The sequence below is a fragment of the Gopherus flavomarginatus genome, chromosome 25 (assembly GCF_025201925.1).
Source record: "Gopherus flavomarginatus isolate rGopFla2 chromosome 25, rGopFla2.mat.asm, whole genome shotgun sequence".
Classification (NCBI taxonomy): domain Eukaryota; kingdom Metazoa; phylum Chordata; order Testudines; family Testudinidae; genus Gopherus; species Gopherus flavomarginatus.
In genome coordinates, this window is record NC_066641.1 from 2,106,391 (window position 1) to 2,131,795 (window position 25,405).

At 51.1% G+C, this 25,405-nt stretch overlaps 1 protein-coding gene across 1 annotated transcript; it reads right to left on the reverse strand.

Annotated features, from left to right (window-relative positions):
- Positions 1 to 17: 17 nt before the first annotated feature.
- On the reverse strand, positions 18 to 24,649 carry LOC127040600 (myosin light chain kinase, smooth muscle-like). The gene is made up of 10 exons (XM_050934961.1): positions 24,570 to 24,649; positions 22,183 to 22,279; positions 19,900 to 20,103; positions 18,967 to 19,184; positions 17,534 to 17,657; positions 17,303 to 17,455; positions 14,074 to 14,194; positions 13,686 to 13,782; positions 1,140 to 1,277; positions 18 to 600 (listed from the first exon to the last, which is right to left on the reverse strand). The coding sequence occupies exons 1-10, from the start codon at positions 24,583 to 24,585 to the stop codon at positions 350 to 352; spliced, it is 1,419 nt and encodes a 472-aa protein (XP_050790918.1). The 5' UTR covers positions 24,586 to 24,649; the 3' UTR covers positions 18 to 349.
- Positions 24,650 to 25,405: the final 756 nt, after the last annotated feature.

A 25,405-nucleotide genomic window follows, 5' to 3' on the forward strand; every position in this document is an offset into this window, starting at 1 on the left:
TGCTGTCCTGTGGCTGGGCCGCGAGTGCCCAGACTGGCAGAGGGGAGGTGGAAGCAGAGAGGCTGGTCCAGGCACTTTGGGCTCGATCCTCCCAGGCCAGACTCCCTGCACAGTGAAATGGATTGACTGGGGATTTGCATGTTTGGGGACTGCGGGATTGGGCCCATCTTGTCCACGCTGTGGCTGCCTGCCATGTCCTGGCCCAGTGGAAAGCAGCAAGGTTCTCTCCCGGAGCCCAGCGATGGAGTTAAATGTAACTACGGATGAGGGAAACAGCCGGACTGGACGCAGAGCACCCCCTGTAGGCCATGCCGCCAATGCCGGGCAGAGAGCCTATGACCTGCTGCTCTCACTGCTGGTCAGTTCCAGGGCCCTCTTCTGCGTTTAGCGTCTGCATGTTGCTACATCTCTGTACCATCAGCCCGGCACCGTATTCCACCTCCCCTCCCGCACTGCACACGCAGTGCCCCGTGTCCTCCACCGAGAGCCTCGCGATGGCAAGGGAGCAGCTTCCATTCTCCTCGTAGTCGATGGGAAGCTGAGGACATTCCTGGACAGGGGCATCATTCCAGAGCCACGTCACCTCCGGGTGGGGAAAACCTGCCAGGGAAGAAGGCCACAGTGATGGGTCAAAGGTCCATTGGGCCACCCAGAATTTTGGGATGTTTATCTGACCCTACTGGGTCTTCCAAGTTGGGTGTCACATCACAGCCTCTCAGGTCCCTAACCACCCTGCAACTAGTGCCACACTGCTGTGTCCTCTACCAGAGACAGACACATTCAGCAACATGGTGCCAGGTGTTAATCCAGCACAAGATAACCACCTAGTGCATCAACGCCCCCTTTCCTAGAATACCAAGGTATCCCACGAAAGTCTCATCCAAGCACCGACACTGCTTAGCTTGCGAGAGTTCAAAGCACACAGCTGTTAGGCTACAGACAGCAGGGGGATACTGTATTGACAGATGTGCAGTCCCCATTCGTGCACAAGGCTTCTCCTGTTGCACAAAAGCGATTTAGGCCCTGCAGAGCCTGCCTCTGAGAGCAAGCACCCTGCCAGGAGACATGCTCCAAGGTCATTCCAAGGACTTCAGGCATTGAGTGGGTGGGCAGCCTTGCAGGCTTTCATAGGAAGTTACCTTCAATGTGCCACTGGAGGCAGGTACTGCTGCCTTCCACTGCCACTTGGTCCTTCAGTGGCTCCAAGCTGGGACCCTGGTCGATCTGCTGAGGCAGGAAGGTGAAGCTCTGATCCTCTTCCTGGCTGTGGCCCAGCTCTGGGGACCGGGGACGGTGGTGGTGGGAAGCGACATGTTAGTATATGAAGGATCATAAGCAGAGCAGGTGGCTGCAGCAAAATCTGAGTCTATTGATTATAAAACTAGAACGATACAAAATGAACTTGGTCCACAAGGATCAAAGACTGACAAACCGATGGGTCTCAAGGGCAGAAGGGACTACAGGTGCCAACTTTTTTCTGCGCCGGTAGGTGCTTGCATCCCTGGCCCCGCCCTGACTCCACCCCTGCCCCAATGTCCCTGCCCTAACTCCGCAACTCCCTGCCCCTATTGGACCCCTACCCAAATCCCCGCCCCGGCCCTGCCTCCTCCCCCAAGCAAGCCAGGTTCCCCCTCCTCCCCCCTCTCTCCCAGGCTTGCCGCGTGAAACAGCTGTTTTGCGTCACAAGCCCTGGGAGGGAGTGGGGAGAATCAGGATTCAGTGGTGTGCTCAGGGGAGGAGGCGGAGGCAGAGCGGAGGTGAGCTGGAGTGAGGGGGGCATTTTTCCCCGTGGGTGCTCCAGCCTCAAAGCACTCACGGAGTCGGCACCTATGGAAGGGACCATGGTGATCAGCGCAATCCAATGGTGGCCTGTGTTATATAAGAGATCAGACTAGCTGAATTAATTCCTGTTTGAACTACTAGAGCAAATCAACAAAACATCCAGCCTTGTTTAAAAATCTCCATCGATGGAGAATCCACCACGACCCTGGGCAAGGTGTTCCCGTGGTTAATTACCTTCACTGTTAATAATGTACATCTTCTTCCAGTCTGAATTTGGCCAGTTTCAACTTCCAGCCATTGGCTCTTGTCATAGCTTTGTCTGCCAGACTGAAGAACCCGTTACCAAATATTTGTTCCCTATGTAGGTACTTATAGGCTGTGATCAAGCCACCTCTGAACCTTCTCTTTGTTAAAATAGGTTGAGCTCCTTGAGTCTATCACTACCAGGCATGTTTTCAAATCCCTTAATCATTCTCATGGCTCTTCTCTGAACCCTCTCCAGTTTTATCAACATCCTTCTGGAACTGTTGACACCCAAACTGGACACGGTATCGGCTCGACAAGCCAGTCAATTGATTAGTCAGTTGACTGCCTATTATTAACCATGGCCAAATATTGTCAAATATTACAGCAAGGATGTCCCGATGAAGGTGATGACCTATCTTTTTTCATTGCATCATGGTGCTAGCTGTTGGCAAGCCTACTTAAATGTCTTGACCACCCACTTCAACACATACTAATGCCACCTTTTTGGGAAAAAAGTTGAACTAATTGAAAGTTGAGCATCTTGATTGGTTGGAATCTTCTAGAGCAGACACTCTATGTGTATCTTTATTTGTACACCGGGCCATCAATGTACATGGTGGTTTACAAAGCACATTAAATATGGAAAAATACACAGTCCCTGCCTCAAAGAGTCTACAGTCAACCTGACTAAACAAACCTGTCGAACTTAACTCCCAAGGGAGTGGGGGAGGGCTCACAGTCACTAACCCTCCTCCTCCAACAGAAAGAGAACAGATGCACAGCCATTAAGTAGCTTGAAGAGTCTTTTACAGTTGTTCTGGGTGTTCTATTTCTGTTTAATTTCACTCCTCTTTTGTAACTACAGCTGATAATTATTTTCATTTTTAAAGCTTCATTTCACTGTTTCACATTCTTCTGAGTGAAAATTCTCGGTTTTTGTAATTAGGTGCAAGTATCAAAGGGCAAGTCTATGCGGCCACACTACACTGGCGCACTTGCTCTGATGCAGCTGCACCGCTCTGGTGAAAACATGCTCTCCCATCGGCAAAGTCCATATCCGTGAGAAGCAGAAGCTACGTGGGCAGGAGAGTGGCTCCTGGCAACATGCGGATGCTGCTTTAAGTCGATATAAGTTACATCGCTCAGGGGGGTGTCGTTGTCACACCCCTGAGTGACATAAGTTACATCGACTTAAGCAGTAGTGTAGACCAGCCCTAAGTCTCACTTATTGGAGACCATAAATTCTTACTCTGCTTTGTTACTGTTCTAATAATTAGCTCTTTAAAATATTTGACCATTTTTGACACTATCTGACCAATTAGTCAAACATCCAGTCCTAACAGTCTTCTAGCAATGGTTGCACTAAATGCAGTTGAACAGGGCATAGTCACAGGGATTCGTTCTTGGCCCTACACTATTTAATATTTGCATCAATGTCCTAGAAGATAAAATCCTCACTGATAAAGTTTGCAGGTCACACAAAGATTGGAGGAATGGTAAATAAGGAAGAGGACAGGTCAACAACATGCATTTCAATATAGCTAGATGTAAATCTCTTCGAAAAAAAGAACACAGGCCATACTTACAGGACAGGGGACCGTATCCTGGGAAGCAGGGACTCTGAAAAAGACTCACAGGTCATAATGAATAATCAGTTGAATGTGGGCTCCCAGTGTGATACTGTGGCCAAAAGGTCTAATGAGATTCTGAGAAACATGAACAAGGCTGTATTACCTCTGTACTTGGCACTGGCGTGATGCCACTGGTGTGTCCAGCTCTGGTGTCCCCAGTTCCAGAAGGATGTTGGTAAATTGGAGGGGGTTCAGAGAAGAACCATGAGAATGAATAAAGGATTAGAAAACCTGCTTTACTGTGAAAGCCTGGAGGAGCCCCATCTAGGACATGAGGGATATTCGCACACTTGAGACATTCTTTTTAGGAACTGGCCCAGACTGAGGTGTCATTTTGGAAAAAACAGATAAATTAGACAGTAATATGTCACCAGGCCCAGATGGGGTCACCCAAGGGTTCTGAAGGAACTTAAAGGTGAAACTGCAGAACTAGTAACTGTGGTATGTGTCCTATTGCTTAACTTAGCCTCTGCACCAGATGACTAGAGGGTAGCTAATGTGATGCTGATTTTTAACAAAGGCTCCAGAGGTGATCCTGGCAGTTACAGGCTAGTAAGCCTGACTTTCAGTACCAGGAAAATTGGTTGAAACTATACTAAAGAACAGAATTATCAGACAGGTAATGGACACGATATGTTGGGGAAGAGTCAATGTGGCTTTTGTAAAGGGAAATCATGCCTCATCAGTCTCTTTGAGGGGGTCAACAAGCACGTGGACAAGGGTGATCCAGTGAATATAGTGTACTTGGACTTTCAGAAAGCCTTTGACAAAGTCTCTCACCAAAGACTTAAGCAGTCATGGGATAAGAAGGAAGATCTTCTCATGGCTCAGTAATGGTTAAAAGCTAGAAAATAAATTTCACAGTGGAGACAGATAAATAAGGGAGTCCCCCACAATGTTCCCTCTAATTTTTTATATCCATATGCAGAATTAATTTTGTAAGTGCACCAATATGGAAGTGATGTGTGGCGGGGGTGGGGCTAAGGGGTTCGGAGTGTGAGATGGGGCTCAGGGCTGGGGCAGAGGGTTGGGGTGCAGAGGGTGAGGGCTCTGGCTTGGGGTAAGGGCTCCGTGGTGGCACCAGGGATGAGGGGTTCGGGGCGCAGGCTGCCCCAGGGCTGTAGCAGGGAGAGAGGACTCCCCCCAGCTCTCTCTTGCTGCAGCAGCCCAGGGCCGGGGCTTGGGCCAGGGGAGAGGCACCTCTCCAATCCACGCCCTGTGGCTGCGGGCCTGTGTGGCACTTGATAGCCTGCTGCGTGACCGTGTGGTCACGCAGCTTAGAGGGATCTTAGGTCCCTCAAGGATCCGTACTGGAATCAGTGCTGTTCACCTAGTCATAAATGATCTGGAAAAGGGGGTGAGGTGGCGAAGTTTGCAGATGATATAAAACTACTCAAGAACGTTAAGTCCAAAGCAGATTGTGAAGAGTTACAAAGGGATCTCACAAAACTGGGTGACTGGGCAAGAAAATGAGAGATTAAATTCCACGTTGATAAATGCAAAGTGATGCACATTGGAAAACATAATCCCAACTCTACATATAAAATGATGGGGTCTTAACTGTTGTTACCACTAAAAGAGAGCTTGGAGTCTTTATGGAGAGTTCTCTGAAAACACCCACTCAATGTGCAGCAGCTGTCAAAAAAAGCCAACAGACTGTTAAGAACCATTAGGAAAGGGATCAATAAGAAGATAGAAAATATAATGCCACTATGCACATTCATGGCCCTCCTGTCTCAAAAGGGGTGTTAGAATTGAAATGAAAAAATACAGTGAAGGGCATCAAAATGATCGGGGGGCAGAAATAGCTTCCATATGAGGAGAGATTAAAAAGACAGATTTTTCAGTTTGGAAAAGAGATGACTAAGGGGGGCTATAACAGAGGTCTATAAAATCATGACTGGTGTGGAGAAATGAATAGGGAAGTGTTATTTACCCCTTCACAGAACACAAGAACCAGTGGTCACCAACAAAGTTAACAGGCAGCAGGTTTAAACACAAACATAAGAACAGTCACACTGGGTTAGACCAAAGGTCCATCCAGCCCAGTATTCTGTCATAGAATATCATGGTTACAAGGAACTTCAGGAGGTATCTAGTCCAACCCCCTGCTCAAAGCAGGACAAATCCCCAGATGCTTTTTACCCTAGTTCCCTAAATGGCCCCCTCAAGGATTGAACTCACAACCCTGGGTTTAGCAGGCCAATGCCAGGTGCCCCAGAGAAAGTGAATCTAACAGGTAATGATCAAGTGATCTCTCTCCTGCCATCCATCTCCATCCTCTGACAAACAGAGGCTAAGGACACCATTCCTTACCCATCCCAGTTAATAGCCATTAATGGACTTAACCTCCATGCATTTATCTAGTTCTCTTTTAAACGGTGTTATAGTCCCAGCCTTCACAACCTGCTCAGGCAAGAAGTTCCACAGATTGAATGTGCCCTGTTTGAACAACTTCCTTTTATTTGTTTTAAACCTGCTTCCCATTCATTTCATTTGGTGGCCCCTAGTTCTTATATTATGGGAACAAATAAATAACTTATCCTTATTCACTTTCTCCACACCACTTATGGTTTTATATCCCTCTATCATATTCCCCCTGAGTATCCTTTTTTCCAAGCTGAAAAGTCCTAGCCTCTTTAATCTCTCCTCATATGGGACATGTTCCAAACCCCTAATCATTTTAGCTGCCCTTCTCTGAACCTTTTCTAATGCCAGTATATCTTTTTTGAGATGAGGAGACCACATCTGTATGCAATATTCAAGATGTAGGCATACCATGGATTTATATAAGGGCAATAAGATATTCTCTGTCTTATTCTCTATCCCTTTTTTAATTCATAGATTCTAGGACTGGAAGGGACCTCGAGAGGTGTCACGGAGTGTGGGGGAGACAAGGCCCTGCACCCCCAGCTTCCTGCGACTCATCATGCCTCTCAGCCAGCCAGTAAAACAGAAGGTTTATTTAGACGGCTGGAACACAGTCCAGGACAGGTCTTTAAGGTACAGACAACAGGGCCCCCCAGTTAGGTCTATCATATGGGGGGGCAGGGAGGCCAGAGCCCTGTTGGGCTCCCCTCCCTTTTCCAAGCCAGCTCCCTTCTCATCTGAGCTCCCCTCCCTTTTCCCAGCCAGCTCCCTTCTCATCTGAGCTCCCCTCCCTTTTCCCAGCCAGCTCCAAACTGAAAATCCCTCCAGCCTCCCCTGACTCCTCCCTCAGCCTTTGTTCAGTTTCCTGGGCAAAGATGTCACCTGGCCTTCAACCCCCCTTCTGGGTTCTCATGTTACATGCTGGGGTATCGTCCCTCAAGGAAAGTCTCCCATCCCCAGTGCAGACAGTCCCAGCAAAACTCCCCTGCAACCTTCCCAGGTCAATACTCTCCACTCAGCATTCAAAGAAAACATTAAGAACATTCCCACTTTGTCACAAGAGATCATTGAGTCCAGTCCCCTGCTCTCATGGCAGGACCAAATACTGTCTAGACCATCCCGGATAGACATTTATCTAACCTACTCTTAAATATCTCCAGAGATGGAGATTCCACAACCTCCCTAGGCAATTTATTTCAGTGTTTAACCACCCTGACAGTTAGGAACTTTTCTCTAATGTCCAACCTAAACCTCCCTTGCTGCAGTTTAAGCCCATTGCTTCTTGTTCTATCCTCAGAGGCTAAAGTGAACAAGTTTTCTCCCTCCTCCTGATGACACCTTTTTAGATACCAGAAAACTGCTATCATGTCCCCTCTCAGTCTTCTCTTTTCCAAACTAAACAAACCCAATTCTTTCAGCCTTCCTTCATAGGACATGTTCTCTAGACCTTTAATCATTCTTGTTGCTCTTCTCTGGACCCTCTCCAATTTCTCCATATCTTTCTTGAAATGTGGTGCCCAGAACTGGACACAATCCTCCAGCTGAGACTTAACCAGCGCAGAGTAGAGCTGAAGACTGACTTCTCGTGTCTTGCTCACAACACACCTGTTAATGCATCCCAGAATGATGTTTGCTTTTTTTGCAACGGTGTTGCACTGTTGACTCATATTTAGCTTGTGGTCTACTATAACCCCTAGATCCCTTTCTGCCATACTCCTTCCTAGACAGTATCTTTCCATTCTGTATGTGTGAAACTGATTGTTCCTCCTAAGTGGAGCATTTTGCATTTGTCTTTATTAAACTTCATCCTGTTTACCTCAGACCATTTCTCCAGTTTGTCCAGATCATTTTGAATTATGACGCTATCATCCAAAGCAGTTGCAATCCCTCCCAGTTTGGTATCATCTGCAAACTTAATAAGCGTACTTTCTATGCCAATATCTAAGTCGTTGATGAAGATATTGAACAGAGTCTGTCCCAAAACAGACCCCTGCGGAACCCCACTTGTTATACCTTTCCAGCAGGATTGGGAGCCATTAATAACTACTCTCTGAGTATGGTTATCCAGCCAGTTATGCACCCACCTTATAGTAGCCCCATCTAAGTTGTGTTTGCCTAGTTTATTGATAAGAATATCATGCAAGACCCTCTCAAATGCCTTACTAAAGTCTAGGTATACCACAGCCATCCCTTCTCCCTTATCCACAAGACTCGTTATCCTATCAAAGAAAGCTATCAGATTGGTTTGACGTGATTGGTTCTTTACAAATCCATGCTGGTTATTTCCTATCACCTTACCACCTTCCAAGGGTTTGTAGATGATTCCCTTAATTATTTGCTCCATTATCTTCCCTGGCACAGAAGTTAAACTAACTCAGGGGTCCCCAACCTTTTTGTCTGGCGCCCGCCAGACGAAGGACCGTGGTGGCGGTGGAGCACCCGCCGAAATACCATCAAATTTCTGCAGCATTTCAGCAGCAACGCCTCTCGATGATGTCACTTGTCAGCAGCAAGCGGTGTCACTGAGATGCATCGCTGCCGAAATGCCGCAAAAATTCGGCGGCATTTTGGTAGATGCTCCACTGCCGGCCAGGACGCGGGTGCATTTAGATGCACCCTCGGGCACCGCGTTGGGGACCCCTGAACTAACTCGTCTGTAGTTTCCTGGGTTGTTTTTATTTCCCTTTCTATAGATGGGCACTATATTTGCCCTTTTCCAGTCTTCTGGAATCTCTCCTGTCTCCCATGATTTTCCAAAGTCAATAGCTAGAGGCTCAAATACTTCCTCTATTAGCTCCTTGAGTACTCTAGGATGCATTTCATCACACCTTGGTCACTTGCCGGCATCTAACTTTTCTAAGTGACTTTTAACTTGTTCTTTTTTTTATTTTATTTTCTAAACCTGCCCCCTTTCCATTAGCATTCACTATGTTAGGTATTCCTTCAGACTTCTCGGTGAAGACCGAAACAAAGAAGTCATTAAGCATCTCTGCCATTTCCAAGTTTCCTGTTACTGTTTCTCCCTCCTCACTGAGCAGTGGGCCTACTCCGTCCTTGATCTTCCTCTTGCTTCTAATGTATTGATAAAAAGCCTTCTTGTTTCCCTTTATTTCAGTGGCTAGTTTGAGCTCATTTTGTGCCTTTGGCTTTCTAATCTTGCCCCTGCATTCCTGTGTTGTTTGCCTACATTCATCCTTTGTAATTTGTAATAGTTTTATATGACCCCTTTTTATTTTTTAGAACATGCAAGATCTCGTGGTCAAGCCAAGCTGGTCTTTTGTCACATTTTCTATCTTTCCTACCCAGTGGAATAGCTTGCTTTTGGGCCTTTAATAGTGTCCCTTCGAAAAACTGCCAACTCTCCTCAGTTGCCAGTTTGCCTTCATTATTGTTGCTACACACTGCGTGAACGTCTTCAGAGAACTATCCACGATGACTCCAAGATCTTTTTCCTGATTAGTTGTAGCTAAATTATCCCCTGTCATATTGTATGTATAGTTGGGGTTATTTTTCCCAATGTGCATTACTTTACATTTGTCCACATTAAATTTCATTTGCCAATTTGTTGCCCAATCACTTAGTTTTGTGAGATCTTTTTGAAGTTCTTCACAGTCTGCTATGGTCTAAAGTATCTTGAGCAGTTTAGTATCATCTGCAAACTTTGCAACTTCACTGTTTACCCCTTTCTCCAGATCATTTAAGAATAAGTTGAATAAGATTGGTCCTAGGACTGACCCTTGGGAACACCACTAGTTACCCCTCTCCATTATGAAAATTTGCCATTTACTCCTACCCTTTGTTCCTTGTCTTTTAATCAGTTCTTAATCCATGAAAGGACCTTCCCTTTTATCCCATGACAACTTAGTTTACGTAAGAGCCTTCGGTGAGGGACCTTGTCAAAGGCTTTCTGGAAATCTAAGTACACTATGTCCACTGGATCCCCCTTGTCCACATGTTTGTTGACCCCTTCAAAGAACTCTAATAGATTAGTAAAACATGATTTTCCTTCACAGAAACCACGCTGACTTTTGCCCAACAATTTATGTTCTTCTATGTGTCTGACAATTTTATTCTTTACTATTGTTTCAACTAATTTGCCCAGTGCTGGCGTTAGACTTACTGGTCTGTAATTGCCAGGATCACCTCTAGAGCCCTTTTTAAATATTGGCATTACATTAGCTATCTTCCAGTCACTGGGTACCAAAGGTGATTTAAAGGACAGCTTACAAACCATAGTTAATAGTTTCGCAATTTCACGTTTGAGTTCTTTCAGAACTCTTGGGTGAATGCCATCTGGTCGTGGTGACTTGTTACTGTTAAGTTGATCAATTAATTCCCAAACCTCCTCTAATGACACTTCAGTCTGTGACAATTCCTCAGATTTGTCACCTACATGACGGCTCAGGTTTGGGAATCCCCCTAACATCCTCAGCCATGAAGACTGAAGCAAAGAATTCATTTAGTTTCTCCACAGTGACTTTATCGTCTTTAAGTGTTCCTTTTGTATCTCGATCGTCCAGGGGCCCCACTGGTTGTTTAGCAGGCTTCCTGTTTCTGATGTACTTAAACATTTTGTTATTACCTCTTGAGTTTTTGGCTAGGAAGTATTTCTCCACACAATGGACAGTCACCCTGGGGAACTAATTGGCAGGGGACTTTGTGAAGGCCAAAAGCATAACTGGGTTCAAAAAAGAATGAGATAAGTTCATGGAGGATAGGGCCTTTAATGACTATTAGCCATTATTGACTATTGATAGGATAACGAGCCTTGTGGATAAGAGAGAAGCGGTGGATGTGATATACCTAGACTTTATTAAGGCATTTGATACAGTCTCTCATGATATTCTTATAGATAAGCTAGGAAAGTACAATTTAGATGGGGCTACTATAAGGTGGGTGCATAACTGGCTGGATAACCGTACTCAGAGAGTAGTTGTTAATGGCTCCCAATCCTGCTGGAAAGGTATAACAAGTGGGGTTCCACAGGGTTCTGTTTTGGGACCGGTTCTGTTCAATATCTTCATCAACGATTTAGATGTTGGCATAGAAAGTATGCTTATTAAGTTTGCGGACGATACCAAACTGGGAGGGATTGCAACTGCTTTGGAGGACAGGGTCAAAATTCAAAATGATCTGGACAAGTTGGAGAAATGGTCTGAGGTAAATAGGATGAAGTTCAATAAAGATAAATGCAAAGTGCTCCACTTAGGAAGGAACAATCAGTTTCACACATACAGAATGGGAAGAGACTGTCTAGGAAGGAGTATGGCAGAAAGAGATCTAGGGGTCATAGTGGACCACAAGCTTAATATGAGTCAACAGTGTGATACTGTTGCAAAAAAAAGCAAACATGATTCTGGGATGCATTAACAGGTGTGTTGTAAACAAGACACGAGAAGTCATTCTTCCACTTTACTCTGCGCTGGTTAGGCCTCAACTGGAGTATTGTGTCCAGTTCTGGGCACCGCATTTCGAGAAAGATGTGGAGAAATTGGAGAGGGTCCAGAGAAGAGCAACAAGAATGATTAAAGGTCTTGACAACATGACCTATGAAGGAAGGCTGAAGGAATTGGGTTTGTTTAGTTTGGAAAAGAGGAGACTGAGAGGTGACATGATAGCAGTTTTCAGGTATCTAAAAGGGTGTCATCAGGAGGAGGGAGAAAACTTGTTCACCTTAGCCTCCAATGATAGAACAAGAGGCAATGGGCTTAAACTGCAGCAAGGGAGATTTAGGTTGGACATTAGGAAAAAGTTCCTAACTGTCAGGGTAGTTAAACATTGGAATAGATTGCCTAGGGAAGTTGTGGAATCTCCATCTCTGGAGATATTTAAGAGTAGGTTAGATAAATGTCTATCCGGGATGGTCTAGACAGTATTTGGTCCTGCCATGAGGGCAGGGGACTGGACTCGATGACCTCTCGAGGTCCCTTCCAGTCCTAGAGTCTATGAGTCTATAAGACGGCCAGGGACGCAAAACAGTGCTCTGGGTGTCCCTAGCCTCTGACTGCCAGATGCTGGGACTGGAGGACAGGGGATGGATCACTCAGTGAATTGTCCTGTTCTGTTAATTCCCTTTGAGGCATTTAGCACTGATCACTGTCAGAGACAGGATACTGGGTTAGATGGACCATCAGTCTGACCCAGTCTGGCCATTCTTCTGTTCTTATTTACCTTATCAAAGAGAAGGTTAAGGGGTGACTTGATGACAGCGTGCAGGTAGCTATCTAGGGAGGAGATTTCTAACCGGAGAGGGTTCTTCAATCTAGCAGACAAAGTGCTAACAAGATCCAATGCTGGAAGATGAAGCTAGACAGAGGCACAGTAGAAATAAGGCACGCACTGCTAACAGTGAGAGGAATTAGCCCCTGGAACAACCTTACCGAGGGCTGTTCTGGATTCTTCATCACTGCAGGTTTTTAATTAAGACTGGATACCTTTTCTAAAAGATCTGCAATGGCAGTTAGTGGATTCTAAGTGGGAATCAGTCCAAGAAAGTTCTATGCTGTGTCACGCAGGGGGGCTGACTAGATGATCACAGGGATCCTTCTGGTCTTAAAATAAAACAAAAAATCCTATGAATCCATGAAAACTGAGGCAAGATGGCAGTGAAGTCAATGGGTCAAGGAAAAATCAGTTTGAACAGCTAGCCAGCCCTGCAGCATCCCCTTCCCTTGACGGCATCTGCCTGAGCTTGCCAAGATGGATCTCAGCCCTGGAGTTTTTCCAGACTGCTCATCAAACTAGATACCTGTCGAGCGACAGATAACCCAACAGCTGCTAAAATGCCTTCTCCCGGCTCTAGCTAGTAACAGACTGAAGGATGTGGGGTTGGCCCAACTGGTCCAGGCACTGAGGCTGGATTGCTGTGGTGCTCTGTGCCAGGAGGAAATGCAGCCATGCAAGACCTCCAGCTGGGTCTGCAGACACCAGCTCACCAGTTAAGTGGCACACGTTTAACATAAAGCCCATCACTCCAGGACTCATTGTCAACAGCCTGATCCTCCAAGCCTGCAGTAGATGGGCTTGGACTGCTCCAGGGACGACTTCTCTCAGTGATGAGGCTCCACCAGGACGGTGACAGTCCCCAGGCACAATGGGATTGTTAACACAGTGGGTGTTGGGCAGGACACAAAGCTTTTCAGCTGCCACCATCCTTCTGCGAGAAATCAGTAACCACAAACCTGCCCAGCGCAGGTCTGTATTTCATCCAGAGCTTTCGTACAGTTAAACAAAACCCAGGCCGGCCGGCCTGCCTGTGGCCAGAGAACCATGGGGGAACTAAACTTTTGCCATCTCTCAGCGCCGAGCTGCCATCTCACAAGGGCGAATGTGGGAAGAACGAAGCCAGGAGTGGAGCGGGAGAGTGAGCTGGGTAGGGAAATCGGGGGATCGCAGCAGGTGGGCTCTGAGGCAGAAGCTGGCATGGTGGGCGTGGCGGGACAGCCTGGGGGCTGGAGGAGAGGGAGGGGGGCTGGGTGGACAGGGGAGGCTGCTGGTCACGTGGAGGCAGGAGCCATAGCTGGGTGAGCTAGTAGATGTGACAGGGAAGGCAGGGCTAAGAGTCAAAGGGCCCCAGGGTGCGGACAAGGAGCCTGTGCCGGTTGCGTGTGTGTGTGTGGAGGGGTGTTAATACATTCTGACAGGCTGGGCCATTACCTCCCTTCTCCCGGGCACTGGGGGTGGTCACGGAGTCATCCAGCTTGTGGGCCAGCCGGGACATTCTCCGCAGGGCCACCACGGCGTTGCCTGTTTTCTAGAGAGGAAAGAAGCAGAGAAGGTTCCAATCCCAGCCAGCTGGGAACAAGCCATCGCTCCCCTATCCCCACAGGTCCCGAGCACAGGCTGGCCTGCTCCAGCGCTGAAGGGCAGGAGACCTCTCTGTCCCCAGGCGACAGCGGCCTGGGCAGCCCTGGCTCCGTGGCATGGGGGGAGCTGTCTCCTGAAGTCCCTTTCCCAACCGGCTCATCGCATGGCCCCCGCAAAGCACAGGCCACACCCTGTCCAGTAGGTGCCAGCCGGCACCAAAACCCAGCACCAAGCGCACCTGCCATTTCTGGCGGGCCAGGAATCGCCTCATCCTCTCCTTGGACAAAACCTTCGTGTCGCTCTGCTCAGTCTTCCGCAGCCAGGGGTGCGCCAGGGCTTGGTCGCTGGGCAGCCGGCAGCTGGGGGCGACAGCATGGGGAGGTTAGTGCAGCTCCGTCGCTCAGGAGAGCCACCTTTTGGAGATGGGCAGCGATCTCTGCAGTGGGCACCAGGCTCTGCGGCCGGGGAGGAGGTCAAGGCAGTGACAGCTCCACCCTCACAGGCCCCATTGGCCTGGGCTCCAGGCATGGGAAGCAGAACGCTCTGGTCTTGGTGTGAGCTGGGAGGGGCGAAGGGCAAGGGAGTGGCAACGCCTGTGGCTTTGTCTCTTTGGCTCCTGCTCCCACAGGCGCGCTGCCCTCCCCAGAGGCCCCAAGGGCAAGGGGCCCTATGTGCCTTCTGGGATTTCCATTTATCCCAGTGTTGCCAGCTCTTGATGTTCTGCAGTGACAGATTCCAGGAGGGACCAGAGCCCATCTGGAGAAGCCAGGAGATGCTCCAGCTACTCACAAAGTTCAGCCCTACCAGAAGCCAGCACAGTCTGTCCCCTCCGCTCGCTGCCCCAGAAGGAGGGTGGGGAGGGGAGCAAAGAGCCTAGCAGCTCAGTGCGACCCAACACCCCTTGGAGCAATGGGGACAGGACAGTGCCTCTGCTGCTCACTCTTGCCCCCAGCACCTGCCTGGATAGTGACAGAGCAGGTGATGAGCTCCTGGAGCTGTCCCTCAGGTCCTGGAAAGTGGGCGAAGAACAGCAGGAGGAGTAGAGGGGAGGGGAGGAAAGAATAATTAAAAATTGAAGTGAATTATTTTTAGCTATTGGGACAATTATGAGATTTTATTAAAAACTAAATAATTGACTGCAATCACTGGGTAATGCATAAAGGTACGCACGTGTTATCAAAATTATATAAAGAGAAGAAAGGTTTTAAATGATTTTTGAAATACTTTGATTGTGACTGAATTGATTATTTTAAAAACTAATAACATTTGGGGGTTATAAATATAGTCACTGCACTGATCTACAGAAAACTCAGAGGTGGTTGGGGTTGTAAAGATATTCTTGCATGGAGAGATCTGGGCCACTCACATAAACATTGATTGAAAAATACTAGGAGAATGTGATACAGACAGAGAACGCTTTGTGTTTCTCAGGTGTCTGCAACATCCTTTCTGGGGAGTCCTCCTCTCTCAGTTATGACACCAATGTTCACTCTAAGTCCAGCCTGCTCAAAATTGTGTTGCCACTGTTCAAAGTTGGTTTGCAGGGCCTCCAAATCTTCTGCACATATCACTAAGTCATCAGCAAATAGCAAATTCCAAGGTGCCCTTCATGTAGTCTCACTTATCACTTCCAAGACAATGGCAAACAAAGCAGGGCTCAGTGCTAATCCCGGTGCAGGCCAGCATTTTCTGGAAATCTCAGCTGTAGTCTCATTTGGTTTAGATTACGATAGTCACTCCATTGCATGTAGCCTGGACAAGGCAAACACCTCCTTCCAGCACACTTCTCTGACACTAACTAAATCAAACTCTCTCGTGACATGATCGTACACCTTCTCCAAGCCCACAAAGACCATCTCTTTTCTCTGAACTTCTCCATGAGGCTTCATAGACATATAGAGCATCAATTGTACTCCTTCCCAGCGTAAATCCGCGCTGACCTTTCCAAATTTCAACTGTCCCACAGAGATTCTTTTCAATATTCTTCTCTCATATTTTCATAGCGTATGACATCAGCTTCACTGGGCGATAATTAGCACACAGTATAATACCTCCTGTAGGTTTAAAACTGGGCACAAGGATTTTATGTCATTCATCTGGCATTTTCTCTTTCTTAAGAATATAATTGAATAGACTTGTAAAATACGCTATGGCTGCCCTGTGCCTTCAGCTCATCCACCCGTACTTCATCTGGCCCAGGTGTGCTCTCATTTTCCCAAGTGCCTCTGCAATTTCTTCCTCCTGCTTGCAGGCTATCATGCCCTGGTTTGGCTCACAAGTGCTTAGTTCCTGCAGTTCCTCACCCATCACTCTTCCAAAAGTCACTCCGGACTTCAGCGATTGATTCACCATTCGTTTGCAATGCACCCTGCTCATTTCTAACAGGAGCAAACTCGTTCACGCTCCCCTTTGATTTCTATCTTGCCTTAGCGAGTTAGTAGATGGTCTTTTCTCCCTCATGTCCTCCTAGTCAGTTACCCAACTTGTCATAAGCCACATTTTTAGCCATTAATAGAAGCATTACAAGGCTATTGAAATAAGTCTTTATTTCACTGTCACTTAGGGCTAATCCAAATAAAACAAAGACTTAGCCATCTTGCATCAGCTTTGTTCTAATTCTCCTTGAATATATCTGAGCGCTCCAGAATACAGCACGTCTCCATCTGAGCATGCACAGGCACACACACAAAGGAGTAGAGGGGCGTTAAAGTCAAGATGGACTAAAACCCATGGCTCAACTATGTTTTTTAAATCATGATTGGTGGTGCCAATCTCAGGATTTTTCAGGTTCTGACTCATGGTCTTCAATGTTTGGAGGTTGCCAGTACTGTTATCATTCACACAACCCGTGGAACTCTTTGCCAGGGATGTTGTGAAGGCCAAAACTATAACAGGATTTAAAAAAGTACTAGATAACTTCATGGAGGATAGGTCCATCAATGGCTATTAGCCAGGATGGGCAGGGATAGTGTCCCTAGCCTCTGTTTGCCAGGAGCTGGGCATGGGCGACAGGGGATGGATCTCTTGATGATTCCCTGTTCTGTTCATTCCTCCTGCGGCACCTGATACTGGCCACTGTCGGCAGACAGGATATTGAGCTGGATGGACCATGGGTCTGACCCAGTCTGGCCATTCTGATGTTCTTATGCAGCGTCACCCATTCTCCCAGGCATTGGCAAACGCCCCTACTCGCCATCTGGGCTCCCATCCACACCAAGGCCTTCCCAGCCCCTCCCCGAGGCAGGCCTGTCTCCTCATGGAGGGTGTCCCTCCCAACCACCTACTCAGGGCTGGAGGGGGAGGTAAGTGTGTTGGGAAGGGCTGACCTCTCAGTCCCCAGCTGCAGCTCCACACCTGGTGCCACTCTCCGTCCCCTCTTTGAATGCTCTTCCCCCTCCCCATCCCCCGCAGCCCGAAGACTCTGGGTAGTACCGCTTCTCCCTCCCCCCCAGCATCAGCTGCTCTACCGGCTGTCTTTCTGCAGTAGCTGGCTGATGAAGTCCTTGGCCTCCTGAGAGATCTCTGAAAAGGTCTCCTCGTCAAACTCCCACTGGGCAGCCGTGATGTTGTGCAGCGTCTCCATGTCACTGTTCCCCTGGAAGGGAGAGTCCCCACTCAGCCTGAGGAGCAAGAGAAGAGGCTGTTATTCGCTCAGCTGGGACCTCCACCCCCCAGGCTGCTAAAGGGGAGCAACGTACAGGATGTAGCAGATCACTCCGATGCTCCACATGTCCGTGGTGAATCCCACCGGCTCAAAGGCGATCACTTCCGGGGCCATGAACTCCGCGGTGCCGTGCATCACCTTCACGGGGCTGTTTGGATCTGAAGAAGCAAGAGAGGAGCAGTCCAGCATCCCCATCCCTGCAGACTGTGCTCCCCCCAGCAACGGCAAGGGGGAAGCCCAGCCTCCCTGTGTCTGTGTCTCTGGCATCCCCATTGCAATGTGCTGCAGCAGCAATTACCCACAGGTGCAGGGGAACAGCACCGAGAGGCCATACCTGATATTGGAGTCCTGTGCAGGGTGCTGCACAGCGGGAGACAGGCCCTGTCCCAGGAGCTGACAGCCGGAATCCACAAAGGGCAGAAGGGGAAACAGGCCCAGGGTCACCTGGGATAAAGCGCTGGTCTACTCCAGCCTCTATAGCTCTGAAGGGCCAGCCTGACACCAGAGTCAGGCGCGTTGACTCTGACCGTGCCCAGGGAGCTGAGGACTGCAGTCTACGCCCAAGGGACTGTCTCTCACCTAAGCCCAGCAGGAGCTGGGAGCCAGTTTGGCGCTCTCCAGTGCCAAGGTGCATGGGCAGAGCCCAGTTCTTTGCATCCCCGGTGGCATGTGACTGAAATGGAGCTGGAGCTGAATTTGCAATCGAGGTGGGGAATCTACTTGGCACCTTGCTCCTGTGGGTCTCCAGTGCTCTGCAGACATTCAGGAACAAAGCCCCCAGCTCCCCTGCAAGGGCAACGTCACCACTCTCACGTTACGGAGAGGAAGATGAAGCACAGAGCGGGGCTGTGCCATACCAGCAGCAGAGCTGGGACTAGACCCCGGTTCCCCGAGCATCGGCCCACTGCCCTGCCCTGTGTCTTCGCTCTACAAAAGTGGGCAGGAAACATTGCAGGAAAGTCCTCGGGGCTCCAAACACCGCAACCCCAGCCTCCTTGGGGGTTTCAGCTTCCACCCAGAGCCAAGGAGGTGCCCTGCAAAGCCACAGCCACAGAAGCAAGCCGAGGCTCAACGCGAATTGGGCAAGCCCTCGCCATGGGGGGGGGGCAATTTGCCAGGATGCCAGGCACTGGCAGCTCCCACTGACTTCAGAGGCAAATGCAGAAGCTCAGTGCCCCCAGAGCCAGGCCCAAGGGGTTTCAAGGGGGACGCCCAGCCGAGACTCCTCTATGTGTCAGGTTTGGTTGCAGTTTTGGGCAAAGGGTCAGGCTGGTTATTTCCTGGGACACCTTTGCCCACCCTGTTCCCGACACACAGGGAAGTCTCCACCTGCCAGCCTGAAACACATACTTTGCTGAATAGGGACGGACTCAGGAACATACTTAAGATTAAGCACATGCAGCAGCACCTTGCTGAATCAGGGGAGATCCCAGGACAGGGCTTTGCAGCTGGGCCCCTCTCGCTCACCCAGTCTCCGTGCCAGACCGAAGTCGATGATTTTGATCCAGTGGCTGCTCATGCTGACGCAGACGATGTTCTCGGGTTTGAGGTCCAGGTGGACGATGCTCTGGCGATGGACGTACTGGATCCCCTCCAGGATCTGCCTCATGTACTGAATGCTGGTGGGCTCCGTGTGCTCGAAGTCGTCATCCACAATCCTCTCAAAGAGCTCCCCGCCCGCGACGCTGCCGGGAGCAGAGGGGCAGCCTGTCCTAGGAATTCACTCCGAGGGCCAGCTCTATCCTGCACCCAGACCCCGCTACCCAGGGACTCGGCTCAGGCACTAAACTCAACTAACAGGTACACGGAGAAGCCCCTTGGACACAGTGTCCTGGGGGCAGGGAGCAAAGACACCCAACCAAGTCAAATCCGGAAACCTCTGTGAACAGCCCACCCTGACCCCTCTTTTTCTGGTAGGGGCTGGAGGCTGCAGCCCTGGGCACTGGCCCATCTGGAAATCCCACACCTTGCTATCCCTTCTGGATGGTGAAGGTCTCAGGCAGGAAGAGGCCAGGGGTTCTGCTAGAGCCTGGATTCGCACCACCCACACTGCAGCCGCCTGAACTCCTAATGCCAGAAAGTGGGTTGGGGGCTCAGCAGACATCGCCCACTTCTAGGCTCAGCCTCCCGTTCAACTCCGATCGATCATCTGTGAATCCCCCCCAGGCACACGCGCCCCAGAACACACAGAGCCCAGAGCAGCAGGGCTGGAGTCTGCGGAGGTGGAATATCCGCTATCCCCGTCGAGGTGCAGCCAGGAAAACCTGTGTACAGAGCAGTGCCCTTCGCCTCCTCCACCCCCATGCCGTGCACCTGGCAGCGAGCGAGTCGGCTGAGGCTGCTCTAATCAGACCCCCGCTCCCACCCACCCCCCGTACCTGCCCAGCGCACCCCACTCACTATTCCATCACCATCACCAGCTCCGCCTGGCTCTGGAAGGCTGCAAGGCACTGCACCAGCCTGGGGTGATGCAGCAGGTTCATCAGCTCCACCTCCCTGCAGGCTGCCTCCCGCTCCTGGGGTGTCCGCGTCCGGAAGTATTTCCCCGCCTGGATCTTCCCAGTGGCCTTCTCCTGCAGCTTGTAAACCATCCCGAACTTCCCACTGGGAGAGACCAGAAGGGGGGTTGTCTCCTGCTTCCCGCCCAGCAAGGCAGCTTGCATTTCCGGACCCTGGCCTGCTGGGGCAGCAGGTCGCAGTGGGACTGGGGAGCTCCAGGCCAGCTCCTAGGTGTGTCCCAGCAGCACCAGGATTGAACTGGACTGCTGGGATCCCCAGGGAGAATTGGACAGAACAGCTGGCAGACAGTGACAACGAACTGTGACTGTTAGCTCTGTGGGGCAGGGACTGTCTTTTCATTCAGCACGCCAGGGGCCTGGGCCAGGACTGGGTCTCCTAGGCTCTATGGCAGTGGTCCCCCAACTGTGGGGTGCGCCCCCCTAGGGGGAGTGGGGTAATGTTCAGGGGGTGCAGCGGGGCTGGGCCAGCCCCCAAGGGGAGCAGAGAGGAAGTGACACCCAGCTCTGCCCCCAGCCCAGCTCCAGCCCCAGCCCCAGCCCCAGCCCCAGCCCCAGCTGTGGCCCCGATTCCTGGCCGCAGTTCTGCTTCCAGCCCCACCTCTGTCCCCACCCTGACCTCAGTCCCTGGCTCCTGGCCTCGCTCCGCTCCAGGCCACAGCCCCAGCCCCACCTTGGCCCCCAGCCCCACCCCTGGCTGTGCTTCGGGGCGGGCCTTGGCCCCTGGGTCCCAGCCCGGCTGCAGCTCCAGCCCCAGCAGGGAGGGGGAAGAGAGACAGCTTGGGGGGCAGGGGAGGTAAAAAGTCTGGGGACTCCTGCGCTATGGTAATACAATACTAATGCTGCTCTTGGGAGGACGTGCTGCAGTGGCTCAGACATCGGGTCCACACAGGTCTGGATCCCACCTCTGGCTTGAGGCTTCAGAGGAAGGTGCCACACAAACTGGTTTTGCGCAAAAAGCATCTGTTTTCAGTGGGAAATGCTGATTTGCATCAAAAGCCCAAACTCTTGAAACCCAAACTATTTTGATTTGGAAATGCTGCCACAGTACCTCTCTGGCAGTGGTTCTAAACCAGGGGTCTGGGCAGGGCCCCGCTAAGGATTTATGGGGCCCTACGCAGTATCGTTAAACTGGTGCCCCTACGCCGGCACATTCGGCTCTGTGAATACGGCCCCTGCCTTCTGCCTAGTAAGGGGGCTGCCGCGCATGCTGAGTGTGCAGGGGCCAACCTGCTCTTACCTGTTGGAGCACCCACAGCACCAAGCTCCCCACCTCTGCCCCGCTCCCCCTGTGCCTCTCGTGCCGGCGGCCCCACGCTTACCAACTCCTCCCCCTCCCTCCCAGCACTTCCAGAGCGCCGCAAACAGCTGATTCATGGCATTCAAGCTCCGGGAGGGAGGGGGAGGAATGGGAATGGGGGCACACTCGGGGAAGAGGCGGTGTGGAGGTTTGGGGGAAGGGGGAAGGGATGGCGTAGGGCGGGGCCTGGAGCAGAGGCGGAGGCATCGAGCACCCCCTGGCAAGATGAGAAGTTGTCGCCTCTGGTCCCAGTGGTGCCCCAAATTTTTGGGTGCCCTAAGCAGCAATGTGTGCTGCGTATGCCTAAGGACGGCCTTGGGGCCAATCACGACAAGCCAAGGAAATACAGGAGAACGAGGCCCTAGGCCAGGAGCTTCAGCTCTCCCATGCAGCTAGAAAAAGCCTGGTCATTTACATCGACACCTTCCTGTCCCCCAGCCAGCTCAGCCCATCACCGTGGCCTCTGAGCACCTGCACAGCTTTACAGACTAGCCGATTAGTGCTCAGAGGCCTGGTTGTGCCGGGTGCTGCACAGACAGTGAAGACTGCCTCTGCCCAGAGAGATTGTAACATGAAAGGCCAAGGGGTGGAAGGGAAAACAGTGAGGTAGAGAAGGGAAGTGACTTGCCTGAGGTTACCCTGCGGGTCAAGGACAGGACTGGGAAGAGAACCCAGGTCTCCTGATGCCCAGCACTGCAGCCTCTCCATTACACTCTGCCATAAACACACACACAGCTAGAACAGGGAGAGCACCCTCCTCGAGACATTTCTGCTGCGCAAGCCAGAACCACAGGGCATCTCTGGGGACGAGACTGTCCCGGCACTGCAGAGTCCAGTTGTTGCAAATGAACCCCACCATCGACTTACGCCCCAAGTTTCTCGAGCTGGGTGTACAGGTCCGAAGCCTTCTCCACGGTGTTTATTGTAACGTCATGGTATTCAAAAGCCTCCTTGTTTCTCCCATCTGCAGGGAGAGAGACAGGGCAGTGTGGGGGACGAACAGCTGAGAGACACCTTAGCGAGGATCCCAGACTGATACACAGGAGTCCTGCTCTGCCTGCCCTCCTCTTGTGCATCCCTTTCTGTCCTCCACTGTCCTCTCTCCCCCAGCTTTTCACCGGGTCCTGAGACCAGCTGCACCCGACAGCAGCAGCTGGATGGGAGGAGACGGCCCATTCAGCTTTGTCCTACCTGAGCAGGACTAATGCAGGAAAAGGGACCTGCCCAGCAGATATTGTCTCAGACTGGGTCCAGAGCTACAGCTGTCATGCTAGCCCAGAGCATCCGTCTCACACTGACCTGCTGCTTCAGACCCCGAAAACTTCTGTTTTCCCAACTTCTCTCTTCTCCCCCTTTACTTTGTCTTGTCAAAAGCAGGAAAGCAACCACCAATCACAGCGATCCACTTGCAATTCAACAGCAGAACTAGCCCTTTCCTTCCCTGAAAGCATAACAGGCTCTATCCAATATCTTCTTTCTGGAGCAAGGTGTGACGAAGTGGAAATGTTCTGTAATATTTTTATGATTCCTAGGTGTGCCTCAGTTTCCCTCTGTACTTTCCTACCCAGTGGTGGTGAAAGGGTTAAAAAGTTGCACAGGAAACATGTGGGGGTGCCAGGTGACTGTCTGGGGTGGGAAGAATGGGTCGTTAAAGGACTGGCTTAAACTGATCCATATCAGTGAAGGGTCCACAAAGACCATGGAAGCCCAAACAACTGAGAAACCGACACTTATCCCGGGGATTCTCCGGCAGGTGGAGCATGGGAACTCAGCAAGGGTGTGCAGGGGCTGGACAATGGACCAAAAGGTGTCGGGTGACTGGGTGGGTTCTTGGGAGAGACGTGGCAGAGAGAGACGGAGAGTCAGAGCCAAGGGGTCCCAAGGCAGCTTGGTTGGCTGCAGCACCCGGACTCGTCTGATCCTTTGCTGCTCTGTGCTGACCCTAGGACATCCCAGTGCTACATCCAGCTAACTGACAAACCCGGCTCTGTTCTGAAAGGGCTGCGGGGCCTCACTGCACACACTTGCCGAGGGGCTCTGGTCCCTGAAGACCCTAAATGTCTGTGACCAGGAGGCTGTCTAACTCGCTGGGCAGAGGCTCAGCCTTGGAGGTGTGGCCTTAGGGAAGAGCAGGATCCCTTAGGTGACTAGCACACTGAAGGGGCTCCTCCAAGGACGGTTTAAAGCTGGAGAGCAGCACAGATCCTGGGGATTCGGGACTGAGGGACTTAGAGGAGTTTGGGTTAAGTTGGTTTTGCAGAACCATTCAATTGCAACTTCAAATGCTTTAGGATTTGTTCTTTTCTCTGTCTCTCTCTCTCGTTTAGCTTAACTAACCACGTCCAGACATGGGCAGGAAGTGTCTGGTGTGTTTGCCATGGGATGCTGTACTCTGTACCACCAAGGTCTCTGTACTCAAACCAAAGCCCAACCCATGTTTGACTGTTTGGTGTTATGCAGTGTGGACGTGGTCACGTTAACACCTGTGACTCCCTTGGACCAATTATTCCATCCAACAGAGACTAGGTTGGGTTTGTGTTGGGCATGGGCTAAATCCTGGGTCATGAGCACGTGGAGGCCGGGACCATGTCTGTGGGGTCCGTAACAGCACCTAGCACAACCCGGGTCCCTAGGCACTGCGGCAACACGAGAAACAGGGCGGGATGGAGCTGGAGGGGCGTGAGAGGATGAGGGTGACCATGGAGACAGGGGAGATCCAGGGACAGGAGGAGATGGAGGCAGAGAGGCAAGAAACCTTATCAGTGCCATGGGAGAGGGAGGGCAGGGAGCCAGCACTGCTCACTGGGAGTCTCAGGCCCTACACCCCACGTAGTTGGGGCAATCCTCTGTTAGCTCAGTCGGGCCCGGGATGTTGGTTCCCACTGGCTCAGCATGGCCACGGAGTGCTCCATCGCGACAGCTCCGGCATCCCCATGCACCCACAGATTTGTTACATTCAAACCAGAGTTGATTTAGTTCCTATCCTGTTACACCTTGCAAAATAAACTCTAAATGCTGGGCTCAAGCACCCCTGGCAGGGCAGAGCCCCCAGAGCTGGGTCTGGCTTTGCCTGCCCAATGGGCAAATGGCTAACGACCTCCCCTTGTCAAAGGTGTCATAGCTGCTTGAAGGGTTTGTAAGTTTGTTTCCCTAGTGGCAGCGATGGTGGCTGCCCCAGGCAGTGGCAGAGGACAGGGTGGGAGGGAAGCACCCCACTGGATGAAAGGTGTCAGCCCGGACATTCAGCACCTTACCTTCTCCTTGGGACATCCTAACCACTCCGGGCTGGGGGCGCTGAGCCTGTAGGTGCTGGCGGGTCAGACTTGGCACCAGTTCTCCCCTCGCGACTCCAGACAGCTCTGTCCCTGCTAGGGGGCAAGTCCTGGTCAGTGTTCGCCACTCCCACGTCCTGACCCGCTGGGCTTCCCCCAGGTAGTCTGGACCGTGCTCCCTGTCGTACCACAGGCCAGCCCAGGGCAGGCTGAGAGGCTGGATGGACAGTGGGGATACAGAGAGCTTCCTGGGGACTGCCTGAAACCCACAGGGGAAGGAAGGAGGATGTTACTGGAACAGGACAGGAAGGCTGGGCCCAACAGACAGAACATGGAGGGATATGGGTTTTGCCACCTCCTGCCCATCCCCACCCAGGAGGCCGGGGTCCCCGGTATTTGAGGCTCTCTCGTCCTCCCTCTGCAGCTTGGCAGGTGGCAAGGAGCCATGATGTGAAATACTTACATTGGGGGGCTGGCTGTCATACCACCGTCCCTTCTGAGAGGGGACCCCTGCGAAAGGGACATGCAAATCCTGGCTCCCTGCCACCCAGAGCCATCCCCTGCAAAGTGACTCACTTCGATCCAGCAGTGCCTCACACCCACACTGCACAGGGGAGTGATGGCACCAAGTGCCGGGAAGCAGAGAATCAGCTTTTGTGGGGAGCAGAACTCCCCGAGAACAGCCTGACCCCTTCCCTTGTCCCCTAGGCAGGCACTTCAGGCTCCAGGGCCCCTGCCAGCTGGGACCGGTTGCCCAGAGTGGCCTGTGGGGCTACCTGCTATGACTGGGGTGTCATCTGGAACCCAGCCTTGGCCCT